Source organism: Lagopus muta, chromosome Z (assembly GCF_023343835.1).
Source record: "Lagopus muta isolate bLagMut1 chromosome Z, bLagMut1 primary, whole genome shotgun sequence".
Taxonomy (NCBI): Eukaryota; Metazoa; Chordata; class Aves; order Galliformes; family Phasianidae; genus Lagopus; species Lagopus muta.
The window spans coordinates 28,094,054-28,117,165 of NC_064472.1; the positions used below are offsets into that span (position 1 = coordinate 28,094,054).

Genomic DNA, 23,112 nt, shown 5'->3' on the forward strand with positions numbered 1-23,112 from the left:
TTGAAAAGGGGTCAAAATATTCTGGAGAAATGATAATACTTTTAAAAAAAAATGTGCACGGACATAACATTAATGTCATTGCTTCTACTTTTTAAAATGCTTTGAAGAAGATACTGGAAAATAATTTTATATGTGAGTGTAAAAAGTTGTTTTAGTTTGGCCTCCAGAAACTCCCTTGCCAGCTGCTGGAAAGTCTGATTCAAGTGCCATACAGTTCTCTTCCCTTGTCTCCATGACTGGTCTGCAGGTCCTCAGGACTCACATTCTCTCTATTTGTGTGATCAGAGAGCTTCCCACTGTTCGCATGAGGAAGCTACATACATCTTGTGCACTTCTTCATAAGAATAGTAATTACAAAAACCCTCAAAAAGCATTAGTCAGTTTTTAGTCTTCCTAACATGGCTTTTGGACAAAAGCCACATGGTTCACTGATGTATGGAAGAACTGCGAATTTCTTTAATTTCTAATGTTAATGGTACAAAATTAATGGCCTATTAAGAGCTTGAAAATTTGTCTACGCCTTTTATAGAAATGTAAAAGTAGCTGAGATATCTGCAATATACATTTACAGTGCTCAGAGTATGAAAATATTTTGGATAGGAGAAAGGTGCTTTCCTTAACTGTAAGCCATGAAAATCCTCTTAAATTCAGAATTTGTGAATTAAATTCTGAACATCCAGGAAATTTGCATTGACTGTTACAAATTCTCATTCTTTCTCTCCTCTTTCTCTTTTCTCTCCCCTGGCTATTTAACAGGAGGCTGAATTTCAGTCTTTAAGAGAAGCTCTCTCCTTTGTATCGTTAATTGATGGATATTACAGATTAACTGCAGATGCCCACCATTATCTCTGCAAAGAAGTAGCACCACCATCAGTGCTTGAAAATATACAAAGCAATTGCCATGGACCAATTTTGTAAGCAAATTTTAGTGATATAACAAGGTGCTGTTATTTTTGAAGGATAATTTTTGGCTGATTGTGAACCGTGATGGACGTCTTAAGATGTGCATTTATTTCACTTATGTAACAAAATGCTTTATATTTTTCCTCATTTTTCACTTTGCAGAATAAAATACCTTGTTGATGTATTATCAGAAATAGAACAAAGGATTCTGGCTTTAATTTTCTTCCCTTAGAATTCTGTCTTTTGTTCAAGCAAGACACAGCAAAGTTATGCTGCTGATTTTTACTGAATTACAGTTATTATCAGGGCAGCAATGTATAATGCTATAGAGGACTTCATGTTTTAACTGCAGCCTCTATTAGTTATACTATTTGAGTTGCTAAAGAGAAAAAGACAAATTCAAATACAGTAAAGTGCAACCCATGTAAATTTGAGGGTTTGCTTGTTTTTCAAGGAGTCTTGTCTCCTTGTTCTCTATCTCTGAATTTCAATACCTTCTTAGATTTCTTTTCTTAACATGGGAGCTTAGGAATGTTTTCTTAGGCAGAAAAAAATAGGTATTGGCTTTAGGTACAGAAAGCTCAAAGGTAGATTATCTACAAGATATCTTGCATAGAACTAGCACCATCCTAGTCCATTAATACCAAATGCTTCTGGAAATTTCCCAATGACAGAGTATAGGTGCTGTACATACGAGGGGAGATGAAGGAGAAGAGGAACAGAGACTTACGTTTCAAAGCATGTCTTTTGCATCTTGCAGACCTAGACAAATACCATATATTGATTTTTATTTAGAACTATTTAGCATGATGTACTGTAAGTACAGAATTTTCCACACCATTCTCTTTGTAATTCCTTGAGATAGATAGAAATAGCAATGACTGGTTAGAGAGAGATTAGTTGCTGTAGTAACAAATGAAGCTTTCTTTAAAATCCCTTTTGTTATTAGTCCTTTCCCAATCTAAACTAGTCATTTTCCATGCACACAAATGCTTCTCTAATCTTAGCTTGCTTATCAGACAGTTTCACTTGAACAGGTTCTTCCATGACGGAAATTGAGAGTCATATTCATAAGGCCAAGGCAATGCCTTTTCAGACTGCCAAGTTTTTGATCAAATAGGTCAATGAGATTTAAAGTGTTAAGAGTCTTTACTGCATTCTTTTGTACAGAAGCAGCTACTGTGACTACTGGAAAATAGAGAGGCAAATGAATTATTTTAAAGGAGAGTTTAAAATTCAGAATTTGTATTGTCATTGTATGAGATATCTTATAATAGTGCTCATCAGTCATTATCTGGTCTTGTTCTTTAAAATTATGCAGTATTAATCATTTTCTTTTTATATAGCATGGACTTTGCTATCAATAAACTGAAGAAGGCAGGTAATCAGACTGGCTTCTACGTTCTTCGTTGCAGTCCTAAAGATTTTAAAAAATACTTCCTCACATTTGCTATTGAGGTTTGTATTCTGGCATGGACAATACTTCTATAATTTCTATCATGTTGTGATAATGTGCATGGAAAGTTCAGTAAATGATTCTGGATTTTCTTTTCAGAATGGTAGTATGTCTGTTGATTCTACAGCTACTTGTGTCAGATAGGCCTACTTTCAGGGTCATATGAGAAACATACTAAAATAAATTTATGATGAAGAATCACTGGCACAGAATATATGCCCCAAAACCAAAAAAGGCAGAGTAAAGAAAGTTTGATAATTTTGGGGTTTGGAATGTGACTGTTCAAACTATTGTAATTGTTTGGGTGGTAATGTGGGGATTTTGGTGATTTCTGTTGTTTCTGGCACAGTAGGACTTAATTACTGAGTGTACAGTTGATTGCTGTGGTGATCTAAGGTTGTCTCTCATTGATGAGTTTTTATAGGTTTGAGTTGTATCCTTCATCCAGCTAGATTATCTGGTGCTTGTTATGTCAGCATATATATTCAGGACATCTGCTGTAAACTAGATGAGAAGCTGCACTTGAAATGCCTACAAAACTCTCATGCTGCTGAAAAGCCAGATGTTCATCTACTCTATGAGACTGTAGCTAGTGATAAAGCAGCACTTTAATAGTGCTGTTACATAATTACACAATCTTGTTCCAGTATTGATCTTGTTCCAAGAGTGGGATTATTTTTAATTAAATCAGCAGAGCTACCTTTGGGTTTTTAACTGGAAAAAGTAGCATACATGGTTTTTCTTACTAGTTTTGCAGGAAGCTATCAGATTTACTCAACACTGTCACAAGTAGGTACATGTTTCAAAATGATAAAATAATGTTGATTTGTGGGTGGAGAAGAGCCATTTTTAAGACCAGTTTTAGAAAAATTTTATGTCTAGCCAGTGAACCCTATTAAGGATTTTTTGGTCCCTGAGCAAGCTTAGGGTCAAGTTCTGAGTCAAGCTTGCCATTAACTGACCTGGTCGCATTTGTTTTTCTTGTTCTAATTATTTCTGGGCAAGCCATTAAAAGACTTTTCAGATTTGTTGGAATTTGTTGGAATGTTTTTTACAGCATTAACATGAAGGATTATGAAAGCATTGTTAAGAGCTCTTCTTGATTAAAACATCTAATGGTATGTTTTCAAGATTCATCAAAATAATTCAGTGCATATTGAGAGCCTAGTGTACTAGGAATTAATTGCTTAGAACTGCACTATACTCTGCAGAAAAACAGAAATACACCTTAGATCTCCAAATACTTGCCAAAATGAAAGAGTTTGAGCTTTTGGGTTATGGCTTCCAACATTTTTTCTATTTTATTACCCCATGTAACAGTGAAGGAACTTTGGTTGCTACATCTGAAGATATGAAGGATCTTTCCTAGGTTCCTTTATGTTTTCTCAGCATGATATTTGGAGATTTGTTAATGTTTGTTCATCTTCGTGGCAGCATACTAATTTCAGGGATGGAGGTAGAATCTTGGCTGTGTTTGTGTTGTTTGGTTTTGTTTCTTTTCCCCCTCGGAATCACTGTTATATAGTGAGTAAAAAATAACAAATAGTGGTAATGTTTCATTGAAGGGTGGGTTCTTTAGGTTACTGCTGTGCATTTAATTTTTTTAATGACCGAGTATTGATCAATTTTCTTTTTGATGGGAAAAAATCTCTGCAGCGTGAGAATGTCACTGACTATAAACATTGCTTAATTACGAAGAATGAGAATGGGGAGTATAATCTTAGTGGAACCAAGAGAAGTTTCGGTAATCTTAAGGATCTATTGACCTGCTATCAGACAGAAACTGTCCGCTCAGACAGCATAATTTTCCAGTTCATCAAGTGCTGTCCTCCAAAACCAAAAGGTAAGAAAGGATAGTTTATTTCTAAACAAGAATGTTTTACTTTTAAGTCTTTATAAATTGTAAACAACAAAGTAAATGGCTTTCAGGTAGGTAAGTACACATATTGGCTTATGTGGGTTCTCTTCATTCCACTTACCTGTTTTTACTTTGTTTTGACATGACTATCTAGACAGCACTGATAGCCATCACAGTTTCATTGTTAGAACTGAAACTATATTCTTAATTACTGTAGGAAACAGTGCCGTACAGAAACAGTAGGAGTAGGAGAAGCAGCAAAAGCAGTTTTTGCTAACCCAAAAAAGTGAATTATTTACCAAGACACTCTATAGCTTTTAAAATGGTCTCAGATAGACATTGCCTTTTTTTTTTTTTTTTTTTTTTTTTTTATTTACAGCTTCTAAATATGTGATTTTTATATTTTATAGCTCAACTTTACTTCTCTTTCTTCTCTCAGATAAATCAAACCTCCTTGTCTTCAGAAGCAATAGTGTCTCTGATGTACCTTCATCACCAACTTTGCAGAGGCACAATGTTAGCCAGATGGTCTTTCACAAAATCCGGAATGAGGACTTGATTTTTGTAAGTCTCTTAGTTGCTTCTTTCATTGCAAATGGTTGGTTTAGTAAGTGCTATATAAAAACTCCGTGTGCATTCAAAAGAGCTTTTTTTTCCTTAAAAAAGAAAAAGTGTCCTTTTGACTGCAGTGGTAGTTTGTTTTGTTTTGTTTTCCTCTGTGGTTCTTTCAGCAATTTGTCACCTAAGATCCTTGACAAGTTAGTAACTTCTTTAAAAAATTAGCAAGGATTTAAACTGTTCTGGAGGTAGACTAGCTGAAAAGTTTCACATATATACATTGTTTATTGAAGAAGTTGTCTGTCTTTGACAGAACACGTAGTAATTTCTCATTTTCCCTTTCCTGCTTGTTGTCTTTTTAGGAAGAGAGTCTTGGACAGGGCACATTTACAAAGATTTTCAAAGGTATACGGAAAGAAGTAGGAGACTATGGCCAGCTCCATCAAACTGAAGTTCTTTTAAAGGTTCTGGATAAAGTGCATAGAAACTACTCTGAGGTTGGTATGATTGTCAACTGCAGTGTACTTGTCCATCCCATACTACTTTTCTTACAGCAAGTAAGCAACTTGCTGTATTTGTATGATAGAGGGATGATTGTTGAACAGAGCTCATTCTTTGCCCTGTGAAACAGGGAAAAATGGGTTTGAAACTAGTTCTGTGAACTTCACCTGTATACTTCATTTCCTTTCTGCCCGCTATCTATCACAATTTAGAGCTACCACAGAGAACCAAAAAACAGTGGTTCTTTTGTACTACACAGGTAGCACAGGAGAAACAGTTTGGCCACAAACCTGTACTGGTAAACTCATAATCTACATGTGAGGTATCAACTTTTAGGGAAAAATTTCCTTTTGTTGACTGTTTTCCTGGTGTTTTTGGTTTTTGTTTTATTATTATTATTATTATTATTATTTGTTTGTTTTGCTTTGCTTTTTTTTGTTTGTTTGTTTTTGTTTTTGTTTTTTTGAGTCTTACTAGTTCTCCAGTAAAATAAATATTTTGCATAAGGTCATAAAAAATCAGAAATATGAGGAACGCTTGCCATATGTGGAATCACCCATATTTGATTAGTCTTCTAGTGTTTGACTGAATCTGTGAGCAGACCTGAACTGCCCTTTTGCAGAAAGCAATATAATGGTAATGTAAATAAGCTCAAGAATACATATGTGAAAATTTAATTTTAAAAAATTAACAAATGTGCTATTTCTTATTATATCAGTGCAACTTTATATGGCTGCTTATTGTGTATTCTGATTATATTATAGTTTCAAATTCCTAATTAACCTAAGAGCATTTGCAGTAAGTCAGAAGAACCAGTCTCTTATTCAATGAACTTTTCAACCGCTTAGCACATATCTAAATTAAAATGTTAACTAAAGAAAAGGAGAAAAAAAATTCAAGAGCTAGTGTCAAAAGCAAGGTAGACATACCCTTTGAACATATGAAAGTAAAAATGATAGTAAAAATAACATGTATTTTAATTTTAAGAAATTGGATAATATGCTATCATTTTAGAATGGGGTGAAAATAAATTTTTTGAGGAGCTCTAAGAATAAAGAAATATGAAAATGACCTTGAAGGAAAATATGCTAATTTTAACATCACATTGGGAAACAATCTGTATGCAAGGAAGCGTAGCTAAAAAAAAAATAAAATATGATTAAAGAGATAAAAGCATTTGAAAATTTCCTAACAAGGTCAGATAAGGTCTCACAACACTGGATGAGGGATATAGATGAGGGATATAGTAGTTCTTGTCTTAAGTTAAAACTTTATAATCTTCTATGAAGAAATAAATGCAAACTGGATAGTGCACTGTGAATTTGCTCATTGTTTACTTAACTGATATAGAAAACAAAGATTCTCTTTAAGATGAGGAGATGCATCTGCCTGCAGAAAAAGAGACTGCTAACTCTTCTAGATTGTGGATTGTTTTTTAAAACAAACAAATAAAACCCACAATAACAGCAAATCAATTTTTTTTTAAAAAAAGCACAAACCAAAACAAAAAACATCCACAAATAAATAATATGAAATTTTAGACAGTCTTTGAAATGAGATGGGAGATGAATCATTTTTTAAAAAAATTATTTAAACCATATGCATCTTTTTCTACAAATAATGTGTCACAGTTTTTCTTTCACTGATTGGTTCTCTCTTGCTCTCTCTTTCTCGAAGTCCTTCTTTGAGGCAGCAAGTATGATGAGCCAGCTTTCTTACAAACATTTGGTATTAAATTATGGAGTCTGTGTGTGTGGAGAGGAGAGTAAGTATCTTTTTCACTAATTATATACAGCTGCCATTAGAGTTTCTTTTAAAAGGGGGGAGAGTGGGAACTCATTCCCCACAGAAACTTCAAATATTAATGAAACATTAATAATAGCAAAATCTTTACCCTAGCTATAGAAATGGAGTATGTCCTCAGTTTAGCTTACTAAACTTACTTGCACTGTAGTTATTTATTAACAAGTTTTTGAGAACACCTGATATATAATTCTAGAACCTCATAATGAAATCTTAATTTTGGATGGCAGTCCAGTTCTTATGTGTTGTCTTCAAATATGCATTACTGGACCTCACTTTACCAGTTTTCATTTTAATTCAGTCCTTGGCAGAAAAGTCAGTTTGGACTAAAACCATTTTTTTCTTCTATTTAACTGCTTGTAGCAAAATGAGGCATTTTTGTAGTAAATGTGTAGATAATGTGTAGATAATAATAATGTGTAGACTGCTGCCTCCATTAAGAGAAATGGAATTTGCAAAGCAAGGAAGGTGAGGGCATTTTGTATTAAAAGTGGCTTTTCTTACGAGGTTGGAAGGCAGTACATTTTTTGTCTGAGAACTCATAATACTGGTTTCAATTTTAAATACTTCCACAATTGCCTTTCCTAGTTCATTTATATTATCATGCATAGAGACTATGTATAAAATTCCAGATAGATAGTGTATCACTTTAAAACATGGAAATAATTCCTATTATCTAAGCGTGGATATTATTTCTCCGTTATATCACAGTCAGCCTCTGTAATCTTTTTTTCTGAAGGTGAGGCTTATGAGGCTTAGAACATATTACTAAGTGGCAGTTAGCAAGAAATGGGAAGAGAAGGTCTTACTTTTTCCATTAGACGTTTGCCGTACAGACTTCAGAACAATTGTTTCACATAACTGTTATTTTAAAAAAGTTTTCTGTCTAAAATAATGTCATAAAAATTAGTTTACTTTCATTAGACAAATATAAAACGTGTAGTTTCCAGAGTGTTCAGAGTGTAAAAAGCTCTACAATGTGAGCATCCTCTCTATACCTTCTGGAGGAAGGGGAGAGGAGAAGGGAGGCTCTGGGCTCTTCTCTCTGGGAGTTGGTATCAGAGCAGACAAGAATGGATTAAAGCTGCCAAGACAAGGTTCTCCTTGGACATCAAGTAAAATTTATTTACCGTGAAGGTGGCCAAACACTGGAACACACTTCCTAAAGGGGAGGCTTTTGTATGGTGCCCTCAGGAATATGCTTTAACTTTTGGATGGCCCTGACACGATCAGGCAGTAAAATACAAAAATCTCTGTATGGCCCTTCAACTGCACTATTACAATCCATCTTGCAGCTGAAGACAGGATTTCAGTACTGCAATTTAATTTTTTTTATTGAAACAGATTGTGCAGTACTGTGAAGTGGATCTTGTTTCATGGGTTGTTCTCTGTATGACCGTGTGGAGACATATGTCATACATATATGCAAATGTTTATATTGTAAATTTTTATTGATCTGTTTTCAAGAAATCTCTTTCTTTTTCATGAAGTGTCTTATTTTTCCAGTAAAATTGGAGATTATAAGCACCTAAGAAGTGAATGACTTGAAATGGACATTGTTTGACTTACTGCATTCATGTTGCTACGTACGGTGCTATGTTTATCAGAAGCTATGTTACTTATTGTGCCTTTGGAGTGAGGGTGGAAGGATAATCACTGCATTTCTTAAGGTGGAAAAGTAAATTGCATGAAGTATTTGTGACAGTATTAAGATGTCATATTGAATTTATTGTTAGTTTGTCAATGAATAGTGAAGAAGGAGATGGGTAATATTATGGTAATGTCTGCCTTGAATTTCCATTTGTTTTTTGTTGGTTTTAATTATTACACTTTTAACATTTTAAATCAGATATCCTTGTACAAGAATATGTGAAATTTGGATCTTTGGACACATATTTGAAAAAGAACAAAAACGTTATTAATATCTTGTGGAAACTGGAAGTTGCCAAGCAGTTGGCACTAGCCATGCATTTCCTGGTAGGTAGTTTATTTTTTGTTTTTTATTTTTGTTAATGGTTGAGTTAAAGTGTTTCAGGTTAATGCATGTAGAGTGAAATATTCCTTTTGATAGAGTTTAACGCTTCTTGTGTTCATTTTAAATGCATTGTGTTGATGATCCCATTCATTTAAGTTAACATACTTCTAACTATAGATAAAGTCAAAAACATGTTGATGATTAAAATGAATGAAAATTTCCATAGAAAAACTTAACTAAAAGGAACTGATGAAAAGTCTGAGATTTGGTCAAACTTATCTCTGATCTTTATTTTCTTTTTTCCCTTTATGCTGTTAAGTGATTTTTGTTTGTTTGTTTGTTTTTAAATACCTTTTCAATCATAAGGTATTTTTGTCTGTCTGTAAAAGATGCCTTTTTGTTTCTCAGGAGGATAAAGGCCTTGTTCATGGGAATGTCTGTGCAAAGAACATCTTGCTTATCAGGGAAGAGGACAGGAAGTCTGGAAACCTTCCTTTCATAAAACTAAGTGATCCTGGCATCAGTATCACAGTTTTGCCAAGAGACAGTAAGTCTTTGTGTCAGCTTTCTTTTTTAATGCTTCTGACTTGAAAATCAAGATTATTCTTTTTCTTGCTACCATCTTATTACTTTTGTTTCAGTAAACCACTTCATTCTTTTGTCAGTTTAGAATAATCCCCACAGTCTTACTTAGCAGTTCAGAGTGCATCCTCTTTTTCGTCAAATAGACACAGGAAAAAAAAGTCACAGTTATCCACTGTATGAATATTTTGTTTTGTTCCCATTCTAAACAAATGCTTTTCACTGATAGTGCTATTAGTGTACTATAAAGTACTGTAAAACTGCAGATAGCTGCTGGGCTTAGTATCCTGTTATCAATCAGGATTGAATTGCTTCATTCTGTCAAAGTTTTCTGAACTCAAAGTTAATGCACTTATTAAAATGCTGCCTGGCAGTTGAAAATTATCTTTGGTAAGTATTTTGATGAATGACTAAAGTCACGGAGGTTGCTGAAAGTACTATGTTATTAGCTTTGCCAAAAAAACGATTTTACTGCATTATGAACAAAATTATCTCATACTGAAAGAGGCATAAAGTGTGTGCAAGGTCCTTATGCTAATGAAACAGAAGTAATCTTCTTATCCATTTCCGAGTCTTCATAGTTTTTTTTTTTGAAAAATGAACACATCTTAGACTTGCTAATTTTATGCAGAAAATATAACACATCTAAGAGACTGTAGGCAGCATAGAGCTTATAGTCTTTCTTAGCCAATAATCTTTCACTTTTTTAATATACAAAGCCTTCACTAACCTTAAAAATATCATATTCTAAGATCTATATCCGCATCAGAAAACAAATTGACTTTCAACATGTTACTAGACTCACTAATAAAAGCTCTAAAATCATAAAGTGGGAAATCACTCGCCGTGGTTATTTTATACTGCTGTGCCATAATGTATCGACAAACAGTAAAGTACTTTTGGCTGTTTGCTATCTAGTTCTTTCACAACAGCTATTAAATCTTGATAAATTGGGGGAAAATATTAAAGCCAAAACAAAAATATAGTGTGGAAATGAGGTTTGAAAAATATTAATTTAAACATTAATCTAACTCAATAGTAAAACTAATGATCTTCTGAACATGTGTTTTCCTAATAAGTATTAGTTTTGTAGTACTTAATTCTTAAGTATTCATTAGTATTATTGATTCAGAAGTATTACTTCTGTGGTTAATCTGTAGTTTCAAGAAAAGAACAAAAACTTGGAAAGATAGTAAAAACACGTTACAAAATGAAATACCTACGTATTCTAAAACCATTTTTACTGATTCAAATGTGTTTTAGAATTTTGTGGTTTTATTACTGATCTTAACATAATGTTTTCTTTGCATGACTAACAGTTCTTCTTGAGAGAATACCTTGGGTTCCACCTGAATGTATTGAGAACCCCAAACAACTAAGCCTAGCTACGGATAAGTGGAGTTTTGGTACCACTTTATGGGAAATCTGCAGTGGAGGAGATAAACCACTGAGCGCTCTCGATTCTTCAAGAGTAAGTGTCACTGTATCTGCAGTAGTGGCAGTTCTTTGGATACTTTAGAACATCTGCTTTTGTAACCAATCAGCATGCAAAATGGTGTGGCCCATAACCACTGTAAGAAACATCACGTTGTCTGGTAGTGATCATCGTAAGTGATGATTTAAGGATTATTTTTACATTGTTAATTTTTTATTTTTATGGGGACAAAGTTCAGTTTTGCCAGAATTATCTTGCCCACACTTCTTTTCCTTTGATACAACCTTATCTCACTTAAAAAAAAAAAAAAAAAAAAAAGCTTTCCTAACAATGTACGTGACCTTTGGTTGGCATAATTCTAGTTATGCTGTAAATGAATACCTAAATACCTAAAACCTGTAAGATGGTGTGTGTTGCTGACAATTCTATTTTATTTAAAACAGAAATATTAGCATTGCCTCAGGGGCTCAAGGGATGGGGTTGTTGAGCAGAAATATATTCCATAAAAATATTATTTCTCATATCTTTAATTTCTATTTGGAAGTGAACGGAAGTTACCATTTTCTGTAATGATTTGTAGGATTATTATTATAAATTGGCTGTTTTTCTAACAAAGCCTCATCCAATTTCTCAGGTGTTGTAATCAGCTCTTAGAAAAAATTTCAAGATCTTCTTTAGACCTAGCTTCTAGACATCTGTGTTTTTTCAAAAGATGCTCTCATCTCTTCTACTAAATCACATTTTTTTCTAGTGCCAGTGAAGATTTTTTACATCTAGTGAAGCTCACTCAGCTCACTAATGGATAAAATTTTCTGCTGGATTTAACCCAGTGGATAAAATTTTCTGCTAGAATGAGATTACATACAAAGGAGATACCTCCTTCTGTTTTCTTGTTTTCCACCTGTAACTGCTTTGGAGCTTTTCAGTTCATTTCTCTAGATTATGGTAGTTCTTCTAAACAGCTGGTCAGTTGGTCAGATGTGAATGTTGGTGAGGTGATAAACCTAGGCTGAGAGCTGTATTTTTTCACTGCTCAAGTCAGAATATCATGGCTATTAGAACTCTTCCTGGTTATACGGTAAAAAGGCTTTTCTCCCTTCTGTTCCAGAAACTACAGTTTTATGAAGATCGACACCAGCTTCCTGCCCCCAATTGGACAGAGCTAGCAAATCTGATAAACAACTGTATGGATTATGAGCCAGATTTCAGGCCATCATTTAGGGCAATTATACGTGACTTGAATAGTTTGTTCACTCCTGGTGAGTCTGAGTCTGTGGTACAAAAGGATGGCATTAGATAGAAGAAATCCTAGTTTCTGCAGGTTACATTTCTTATGGTGGCTCCCATTTCAGTATTTTGGCCTACAACCACTCTTCAACTCCATAGAGTATTCCATTACTGCTGCTTAGTTTGTTGTAAAAAAGAATATATTAAAAGTTAGTGTGAAATAAAAATAATGGTTTGAGTGATGATTAATGTCTATCTTAACTGTTCTAGTCTCCTAGCCAAATGTATTTGCAAAGGTGTTTTTTATCTCTGAAAAGTAAGAGATATTTTACTAAGTGGAACATGCACGTTATCACAAGCCCAGGTTTTTATTTCTTCCCTCAATAATAATGGAGTCATTGTGCAATAGCTGCTGAATTTAAGTTCAGTAGATCTTTAAAAAAAAAAAAATAAAATTGAAATTACAGCAAGACTTGTTATGAGTCAAGCTACTTGACTGTTTGGTAATATCTCATTGTCTTCATGACTGCAAATTACTGAGTAGAAATAAAGGAAATTGTTAATATTCTACTAAGCTCAGAGTTTGCCTAGGGTTAGGGTTAGGTAAAAGATGTACTGTAGTAAGCTTGTTTCATTCTCCTGTTTGCTTCTCTTTTCTTTCTTCATCCTTTTTCTCTTCCTCCTACACCTCAGATTATGAGTTATTGACAGAAAATGATATGTTGCCGAATATGCGAACTGGAGCTCTTGGATTTTCTGGGGCCTTCGAAGATCGGGACCCAACACAATTTGAAGAAAGACATCTTAAGTTTTTACAGCAACTTGGCAAGGTAGTATATTTGGAAATTTTCTAATTGCCTAAGAAATAGCTTCCTTTTTCAATTATCTTCTAATGACCCTATATACATTAGTATATACATTGGATGCTTCCATTACAGAAATAAATAAAGAAATATCTGAGCACAGTGGAAAAAAAGATTTGAAAGGAACTTGTTTGATGGTTTTAGACAGAAGAAAGGTAGCTGTTTTCTACGTTGAATCCAGTCACCAGGAGTGGCTTAATATTTCCAGTGCAGAGCTGCGTCTGACGCTTCATTTTTTGTTTGTCAGTTTTTATACTTGGGATTCATTTACAATTGTTCCAGAGCAATCTTGTATAGAAACCAGGAGGCTGTTGTTTTTTCTTTTTGGGAACTCTGAATACAAGGGCCTGAAGCTCAGTAATGTCTTTGAGATACCTGTGGGCCTCAAACTTTTTAAGCTTTAGAAATCAGTATTTGGTTACAGTGTTTTGCAAGTCATTGCAGCTTGGCTGTGGAAAACATGCACAGACAGATGACTTCAATGAAATTCTGTCAGTTGGACTAAGTACGCTTATTCCAGAATGGTTTCTCACTTTTTTATATTGGTTACTGATGTGTAGCTACATGTCCACTTGTCTCTGTAAGTGACAAAACCTGAAAGCAAACTGGCAGAAGTGCTTCTATTTGTAGGTGATTGTTGGCTATAAACAGTAGTGTAGAGTAGGGAAAGGAATGGATTTGCTGGTGATGACTGCAAAAAGGAAGATAAAAAGAGTAGAGAAGAAGAAGGTAGAGCAGAGAATGGAAGAAAAAATACTGAAAAACAAAGGAGAACCATGAACCAGAAGGAGCCTTAATGTGTAGTTCTTTAGAAATGCAGGAAAAGAGGTATCCCAGTGGGCATTATGAGAGTTAAGCAGAAGTCTGTGAAGAAAGGGGAGAAAATGAATGGATATCACTCCTTGCCCTCCTTTTTTTCCAGTGCTGTTCACATCCTTTCATAGAGCATGTTTCTTACAGACAGTTCCTGCAGAAATGTCACTGTGATGGAATCATAGAATCACTCAGGTTGGAAAAGACCTTAAAGATCATCGAGTCCAATCACAACCTAACCAAACTGCCCTACATCTAACAACCCTCCACTAAATTAAACACATTCAGGGATGGTGACTCAACCACCTACCTGGGGAGCCTATTCCAGTGCTTAACAACTCTTTCTGTAGTGAAGTGTTTCATGTTATCCAACCTAAACTCACCCTGGTGCAACTTAAGGCCATTTCCCTTTGTCCTGTCACCAGTAAGAAGAGACCAACCCTGATCCCACTGTAAGCACCTTTCAGATATTGGAAGAGGGCAATAAGGTCTCCCCTCAGCCCCTTCTTTTCCCCAGACTAAACAACCCCAGTTCCTTCAGTCTCCTCCTCAATAGGGCATATTCGCCAAGCCCTTCACAAGCTTTGTTGCCTTTCATTGGACCTGATCCAGCATCTCACAGTCCTTTCTGTTCTGGGTACCCAAAACTGAACACAGTACTCAAGGTGTGGCTTCAACAATGTTGAGTATAGGGGCAGGATTGCTTCCTTAGTCCTGCTCACCACACCATTCCTGATACAATCCAGGATGCCATTGGCCTTCTTGGCCACCTGGGCATGCTGTTGGCTCATATTCAGCTGACTGTCCAACAGAACACCAAGGTCCTTTTCCATCAGGCAGTTTTCCAGCCACTCGAGCCTGTAGGGTTGCCTGGGATTGCTGTGACCAAAACGCAGGACCTGACACTTGGTCCTATTGAAACTCAGTTTACCTTGGCCCATCGATCCAATCTATTCAGGTCCCTCTGTAGTGCCTTTCTCCCCTCAGGCAGATCAGCACACCCTTCCAACTTGGTGTCGTCTGCAAATTTACTGAGGGTGCACTCCATACTCTCAACAAGATCATTAATATAGGTGTTAAATAAAAGCAGTCCCAGTACCGAGCCCTGGGGGACACCACTCGTGACCAGCCACCAGCTGGATTTAACTCCACTGACCACAGCTCTTTGAGCCTGGCCATCCAGCCAGTGTTTCACCCAGCAGAGCATACACCCATGCAAACCATGGGCAGCCAGCTTCTCCATGAGATTGTTGTTGGGGACAGTGTAAAAGGCTTTACTGAAGTCCAGATAGACCACATCAACAGCCTTACCTCCATTCTCTAAGCGGGTTACCTTGTCATAGAAATAAATCAGGTTTGTCAGTCAGGATCTACCATTCGTAAACCCATGCTGACTGGGCCTGATCCCCTGGCTGACCTTTAATTGGTCTATGGTGGCACCCAAAATTATCCATTCCATAACCTTCCGAGCACCGAGGTAAGACTGATAGGTCTGTAACTACCAGGATCATCTTTCTGGCCCCTTTTGAAAATGGGCATCACATTTGCCAGTCTCCAATCCACTGGGACATCCTTGGTTAGCCAGGACTGTGAAAGAATGATGGTGATCCTTTACTCTTAACTTCTTTCATGGTGGTTTTGTGATATTTCACTTAAATAATTATTACATAAATAATAACATAGTAAATGTTACATAAAGCTTGTTATATCACTTCAATGTTATACTACAGTGTGCACTGAGGTATTTATAGACAAGCACTGGGAAAGAGAGGATAACGTGGACTCATTTTTTAATTCAAGTATTTCTGTTTATATCTAGGGAAACTTTGGCAGTGTTGAGATGTGCCGGTATGATCCCCTACAGGATAATACTGGGGAGGTGGTGGCTGTGAAAAAGCTGCAACACAGTACAGAGGAGCACCTTAGGGACTTTGAAAGAGAAATTGAAATACTTAAATCTCTGCAGCATGATAACATTGTTAAATACAAAGGAGTTTGCTACAGTGCAGGTATGTGCTATGTTGAATACACCTTAAGTTGCATAACTAAGCATGTAGACTGCAAGAAATTCAGGCAGATGTTTACAAAAGCCTTTTCCAAGGGAAGAAAAGTCTGTTATGTACAGCTTTTCATTGTAAGATGAATTTTCTTTATTCAGTCAGCTCATGGCATACTTTATATGATTTTTAAAGAACAGGCTGTTTTGACTGTTACCCAGTTGCTTTATCTTAAAGCGATTAATCTGGAGTTAAGTAAGAAAATGAAACCATTTTTTTAACTTTTTTTTATCTGTTCTTATTTTTCCTTTAATGTGATGTCTGAGAGTGGATAATACCACTTTTTGTACAACTGTATAATAAATGACTAAGAAGGAGAAAATTTCAGAAACATGTATTTGAATGAATTGTTGATGATGTTGAAATTGAGTGAAAGCACAAGTTTTGTGCAAGATCTGATTGTTTAAAAAAAAAAAAGTGTTCAAAATCGGACTAAGTTTTGAAGATTGCTAAATTGCTAACTAGTTGACGTCAGTTGTCATTCTGAGTTTTACCTCAGCAAAAAGAAGGAATTATGTAAACACTGGTATACATGGGTGGCACTTGTGCTTTACTTTTGGCAATAGTAGTTTTTATGAGATGTTGAATATTAAGCATATACACATTGTGGTTATGTTTAAATAAATGGCATTTCCATGTCAGATACAAATAACAGATGAAGAATTGCACACTACTGAGCATACAATAGAATGCATTTTTGTTAGTGAGACTTTTCTATTACTTCTGTTCACTTGTAAATACATGTTTCAAAACTTTGCATTGGAAAGTGACATAAAGTATTTTATTTGTTGTTGTAAAAGGTCGTAGGAATCTGAGATTAATTATGGAATATCTACCATATGGAAGTTTACGGGATTATCTGCAGAAACACAAAGAGAGATTGGACCACAAAAAGCTTTTGCTATATGCATCTCAGATATGCAAGGTAAGAGAGTTTTCAGTTGGCTTGACAATTTGACAAATTTGACAAATTTGCATCTACTCATTTCATTCAGAAATTAGGTGTTTTGTTATATATATATTTTAGTAGTGTTAGGCAGCTAGAAAAACTTAACGTTAAAAATGATAGTAAGGTGTACTTATATTCAAGAACTTGAAAAAATTCTAGGTATCTTCATAATCCTTAATGCAACATGTTGACATTGATCTGTATACTGATTGAGGGAGAATTATATTTTGAGAGTCATTTATGTTTATGAGGTATAAAGGCTTATTCAGAAGAATTAAAACATCTTTTTTTTCTAATGAAAGCTGGATTAAAATTGTGAAGGATTTAGTGTACTCACTGAGGCAAGCTATTCATGGGGTACCATAACTGATATTTCTTATATATAAAAGTCACTTAGTGATTTTAGTGACTTTATATAAAAGTCACTTAACGACTTTTAGAGATGAATATCTATAACAGTGTTCATATATTTAACAATATTAGTAATATCATCATTTTATAAGTAATATTATTTTTAATTTTTAATTTATTAATATTAAGTAATATTAGCATTTTGATCTAGTGGAGGGAAGGTACCTGATTCCTATGTGAATAGCTAGGGGCTATTAAAGTGCCCAAAACTGTAATAATTCAGTCTCACTGGCTGACAAATTGAAAATACTTCATAAATTCTGAAAATGGAAACACGTATCTAATCTTCCTATTAACTTATTTCTTACTACCTCAGAAGAAAAAAGTATGCCTGCCTTAGATTTATGCTACTGTTGTGTTTAAGATATGAGAAACTATGGATGCTTCAGATTTCACTGCAGGCTTATTACCTTTAATTAAAAAAAAAAAAAAAAAAAAAAAGACAAATGGACGCGCACATACTGCCTTCTTATTCTAAGACAGCTAACAAATATTTTAAATTTCCTCTCCATTATTTCAATTTCAAACAAGGAAACGGTAAATTACTTAACGAGTACTCTGTAGGGTGTGTAGCCGTTACATATTGTCATATCTAGTAGACTCGTGCCTTCCACTTTCAGGGCATTTTGTGTGTACATGTATGCACAAATACGTGAGAAACATTGAAAGGGACCTTAAAGATTATCTTGTTCCAACCCCTCTGCAGGGTTGCCAACCACTGAATCAAGCAACTAGATCAGGCTGCCCAGGACTCCATCCATCCTGGCCTTGGAACATTTCCAGGATTGGGGCATGCAGGGCTTTTCTGGACATACTGCCAACACTTCACTACCCTCTCAGTGAAAATTTCCCTGGCACTTAGTTTAAATCCTCTTCTAGTTCAAAACTGTTCTCCTGTGTCCTGCCACTATTTACTTGAAAAGATTACTTTCCTCCTGCTTATAAGCTACATATAAGTACTAGAAAGCCATGTGTAGAACATACAGATAATTATCTCTTGTTGACTTCTAAGGGAAGCAAAGCCTAAGTATTAGTGTGTGTATTTTGCTTTGCCTTAATGCTACTGTGCTACCTGTAAAGCAGAGGTTATTTTGATTGCACTGAGTACTTCTGTTGTATTATTTTGCTTCAGAACAGCTTGATGTTTTTCCTCATGGGAGCTAATGCTTTGTTTCACTCTGGATAAAATCTCAAAGGGTTAGTGAGTCTGTGCTTCGTTTGGAATCCTGTTTTAAGATAAATGTTTTCAAAGCAGACTGCTTAAATCTGGCAAAAGCACTCAGTTATGATATATTACTACGTATTAAAAATGAGTACATAATATTACTAAAATGAGATCGAAATACTTTTAGCTTATCACCTCTTCTCCCTTCCTTTTCTATTTCTCTCCTGTTTTGTTCCAGCGTGTTTTGTTCTTTCAGCATCTGAAGTCTCTTCTGCCTCGTGTGCATTTCTGTTACTTATTTTTGTTCGTTTGTTTGTTTTGCTTGTTAGTTTTTCAGCTGAAATTCTTTTCAGCTTCAGCCTTCTTATTTCAAGTACGTGTGAGAGAAGTGAAGACATTACCATACTAAAAGGTTAAGATAAGTGTGCTTGCTTGCAGTGTATTTGGTTCCTTACTGAGAGCTGGGATAAATGTCCTGTCTTGTTGTCACGGAGTTAACTAGATCTATTTATGCCCATGACCAGGGGGCAAGTAAGCCCCCGTCCCTTCCCTCCTCCGCCCCCTCCCCCGCCCCTTACCCCCCTCCACCATCCTCCCCCTCCCCCCCCCCCCGGCTCCACAAAATGGGAAGGAAGAATGGGAAAAAAAAAAAACAGTGGCAACAATCTATGGAGAAAAACTGATGTTACTAACTATGATATTGGAATGCAAGATAACACAATCTAATACAACCTAATTGAAACTGAGAGTAATAAATCAAATAAGATAGGAGAGAGTTCCTGAGACTGAGTCAAACCTGAAAAGCTTGGAGCGGCTAGGAAAGCACCCTCCAGCACGCACTGCCAGGCAGTAAGAGAGCGCCCCACCTGGAAGGGCCAGATCCCGTGACTGCTGTAATGTACAGGGATAGGTACCTGGAATTGGGGCAGTAACACCTTAATGCCCAGTGCACTACATGATGTTTTGATGCGGAATACTTAAAGCCAAAAAAAAAACAAAAAAACCAGAAAACCATGACACCTGTGTTTCTCATACTGTGAAAAGCAGTTTTCAGAGATGGCATTTGCTAATGGTGTTTCTGTAGAAGCAAATCATTGCAGCTATAATGTGATGTAGCTCGTGTCACTAGTTCTGCTTTTCTGGTGGCAAGCAATAGAATTCTGTAGTCGAATTTAAAATTTAAAATTTCCCAATGCTTTTCTGATTTTGAGGCTGTTCTGTTTTTCCTCTTTTGACACTACATTTTCTTCATTCTTGCTGGTAAGAGGGTGGGAATAATTTTGTTTTTCCACCTCATAGTGCTTAAAGTATTTCATTTATCCTTGCTGAAAGGCCCCATAACTACCATTTGAATAGCAAAGGTGAAAAAATTTGAACAGTGTCATTGAACTTGACCTCACTGTTAGTGTAATGTCAGAGGATTATGTTTTCCACTCAAAATTTGCATGATTTCAAGTAAATATGTCTCTGAGGCTGGAAAATGGCTATTATAACAGGAAAGTCACTAGTATCAGAGAAACTTAAGGACTATTTTCAGTATGGTATTTAGTACTACTATTTTTCAGGATAGCAAAAGATAACAGGTAATGGTGAAGATGTCAGTTTTAAACAGATTTGAGTGGATGTTCTGAATATACAGTGTTGCCACCTAATGGTACAAGGAGGTAGCATGAGACTGAGAAGAAGTAGACTTCCAAGTTACACTTTTTCAGAGGTTTCTCACTTAAAAAGGGAAAAGACTAATCTTTTTACGTTAAAAATATAATGCTGATGCCCCAAATGTCTGAATTTATTCTAGAACATCATTTATTCCTTTTTCTGTTGTGTTGCCATGTTTCTTTATGAAACTGTGAAACTGACAGCCTGCTTTGTGTTTTCTTCCATGTATGAAAATCAAGAATCTTTTAGTACCACATTGTCAGTTTCTGTTCACCATCTATTGCTGTGTAGGCAAAAAATTTTTTTAAATATTTGCTGTAATACCTTAGCTTGATTGTCTCTTCACACACTGGCTTCTGCGTTCAATTAATTGCAAAAACAGAATGTATTGGTAAGAAGGGATCAGCAACAGCAGCTAAATATGATAACTTCAGATTATCGTTTCCATGGGTAGCCATTACACAAGATACAGCAAAAAAGAGAGCTGTGATAGAGGATAATGGTCAATAAGAAGGAGAAAGAAGGAGAAAGAAGATTTACAAATATGAATACAGCCAGATAATAGCTGTCACATTCAAGGATTTGTAAGATAAAGTTTAATAATGAAATTAGGAAAGCAGATGTGAAAAATAGAAAGAAGGTTAATTCAAACAGCTAATGAAAGGACAGGTTTCTTACCTGCCCTGCATCACGTAGCTTAGCCCAGACTTTGTTTATTTTTGCTTAGAACTGGCAAACTGCACTTGGGTATGGAAAAGAGCTGTAACAGCCATCTAGCTACATAATTGTAAAACACTTGGCTGAGAAAGGTTCTCTATATGGTTGCCTTCAGTTAAGGAGAGTCTCTTGCATTTGGAAACATTAACTTAATAGAGAAAGCAAATATTCAAGTACTCTGATTTTGATACATTCTCTTTGATTTTAACTTTGAGCTTGTTTCATCCCTTTAAAGATAGCACAACCACTTGAAAATAATTTTCTTTTCTGTTGTGTTTGTGAACACGCTTAGGGCATGGAGTATCTGGGCACAAAAAGATATGTTCACCGGGATTTAGCAACAAGAAATATCTTAGTGGAGAATGAGAACAGAGTTAAAATTGGAGATTTCGGATTGACTAAAGTCTTGCCACAAGACAAGGAGTACTACAAAGTGAAAGAACCTGGTGAAAGCCCTATATTTTGGTAAGTCTTCTCTCAATGTATGAAATCATGGTATGTTTTCAGCTTTGTGGTTTCAGACAACTGTTTTACATATTGTGGAATTGTGGTGTAAAATTTCCAAGTCTGTTTTTAAAGCATTGTGAAAGTCATATGCATGATCCTTGCTTTTACAGAACAACATTGAGAATTCCTAACTTTATGCATATTTCCCCTCCCCTCCAAAAAATCCCGACCAACCAACCAAACAAACAAACAAAAAAACCAACAAAAATACACCCTGAAAAAATCGTAGTTAACAAGTTAAATAATGTCACAGGGAATGTATTCAGAGATTAAAGAAATCTAGAATGCTTACTAAGGAGTGGGCTCCTGTAAGTTTTGGACCCTTAAACAAAAATATGTATCTTCTAGATGAGATCTGTTGGATGAACCATCTGTTGGCCAAGTGGAATTAAATTGTACAGATGAGTTAGCAAGGATGAAGTATTAGGTTGAATGTTAAGGTAAATGAACCACTGGGACACATCCTGGAGGAATGGGCTGCTCTAGCTCAGGTCTCCACAAGTGGCTGCTCCCCCACCCCTCCTGCCCTACCGCAGGCTCCTTGGGCTGCAGCAATGGCCTGGGGCTGCTTCTTCAGGGGCTTTTCATGGGCTTCAGCTTTCATTAGTCACATCCACTGCTACACCTTTGGCTCTTCTGTTGCTGCATGTGGATATCTACTCTGCATGGTGTTCATGGGCTACAGCAGGACAGCCTCCCGTACCATGAGCTAATCCTGAGCTGCCTGGAACTTCTGCTCTGCACTGGAGCACCTGCCATCTTTCTGCACTTTGGGTTCTGCAGGGCTGCTTCTCTCACACTTTTCTCATTCCCCTCACACAGCTGCTGTTGTACAGCAGTTTTTCCAGTTAATCTCACAGAGGCACATTCAGTGTTGCTCATAGCTCAGCTCTAGCAGTGGCAGGTTCTTGCTGGAGCAGCTGGAGTTGGCTCTGATCTGCCATGGGACAGCTCCTGGGCTCTGCTCACAGAGGCCCCCCTGCAGTCTCTTGCTACCAAAAACTTGTCAGATAAATCTAATACAGCTGCATTTGGAGTATGTACTTTTGTGTATTCAAAATGCCACTTCATATTTGTGATTTTAGTGTCTATAGCTGCCATAGGTGACCTTAAAATATAATAATTAAGGGGTAAATAAAATAATATAAAATAGCGTTAACAGTAGATGTTATTGATCTGAAAAAATTAAGCCCACAAATGCATGGGACACAATTCAAAGCTTACTGATAGTGGTGGAAAGATATTTGTTGGTTATAACTGTTTTTATTCCCAGTCCTTACCATGTCAAAATCTTATTTACCCTCATTAGATGCAGGAAAAATACCAGTTCTTAAGTAGCAGTTAACTATTATCAGAATACTTGTTCACTTTTACTAGTGAAGGCAATGTCTATGAACAAAAGGTACTTTACTCATGGAAAAAAAAAAAAAAAAAAAAAGTCCTATTCAAAGAAATATCTTCAAAACTGGAAAGATGCAAGTGATGCAGAACAATATTATTTTTACCATGTGTTGCAGGTATGCTCCAGAGTCTCTGACAGAGAGCAAATTTTCTGTGGCTTCAGATGTATGGAGTTTTGGTGTGGTCCTGTATGAACTCTTCACTTACATTGAAAAGAGCAAAAGTCCACCAGCTGTAAGTACTTAATTATTTTTTCCCAGAGATTTTTATTA

General features: G+C 35.8%; 1 protein-coding gene across 7 annotated transcripts in view; it reads left to right on the forward strand.

Moving 5' to 3' along the window:
* JAK2 (Janus kinase 2) overlaps positions 1 to 23,112 on the forward strand; it is an 85,461-nt gene that overhangs the window by 54,374 nt on the left and 7,975 nt on the right. For all 7 annotated transcript variants that reach the window (XM_048930724.1, XM_048930720.1, XM_048930718.1 and 4 more), the window contains 15 exons: positions 757 to 914; positions 2,250 to 2,361; positions 4,016 to 4,202; positions 4,657 to 4,781; positions 5,138 to 5,272; positions 6,954 to 7,041; positions 8,929 to 9,056; positions 9,463 to 9,601; positions 10,956 to 11,107; positions 12,180 to 12,330; positions 12,992 to 13,128; positions 15,794 to 15,983; positions 16,832 to 16,956; positions 21,225 to 21,397; positions 22,957 to 23,074. In XM_048930724.1, coding sequence (XP_048786681.1) covers positions 757 to 914; positions 2,250 to 2,361; positions 4,016 to 4,202; positions 4,657 to 4,781; positions 5,138 to 5,272; positions 6,954 to 7,041; positions 8,929 to 9,056; positions 9,463 to 9,601; positions 10,956 to 11,107; positions 12,180 to 12,330; positions 12,992 to 13,128; positions 15,794 to 15,983; positions 16,832 to 16,956; positions 21,225 to 21,397; positions 22,957 to 23,074 — 2,118 coding nt within the window. The remainder of the gene's footprint in view (positions 1 to 756; positions 915 to 2,249; positions 2,362 to 4,015; positions 4,203 to 4,656; positions 4,782 to 5,137; positions 5,273 to 6,953; positions 7,042 to 8,928; positions 9,057 to 9,462; positions 9,602 to 10,955; positions 11,108 to 12,179; positions 12,331 to 12,991; positions 13,129 to 15,793; positions 15,984 to 16,831; positions 16,957 to 21,224; positions 21,398 to 22,956; positions 23,075 to 23,112) is intronic.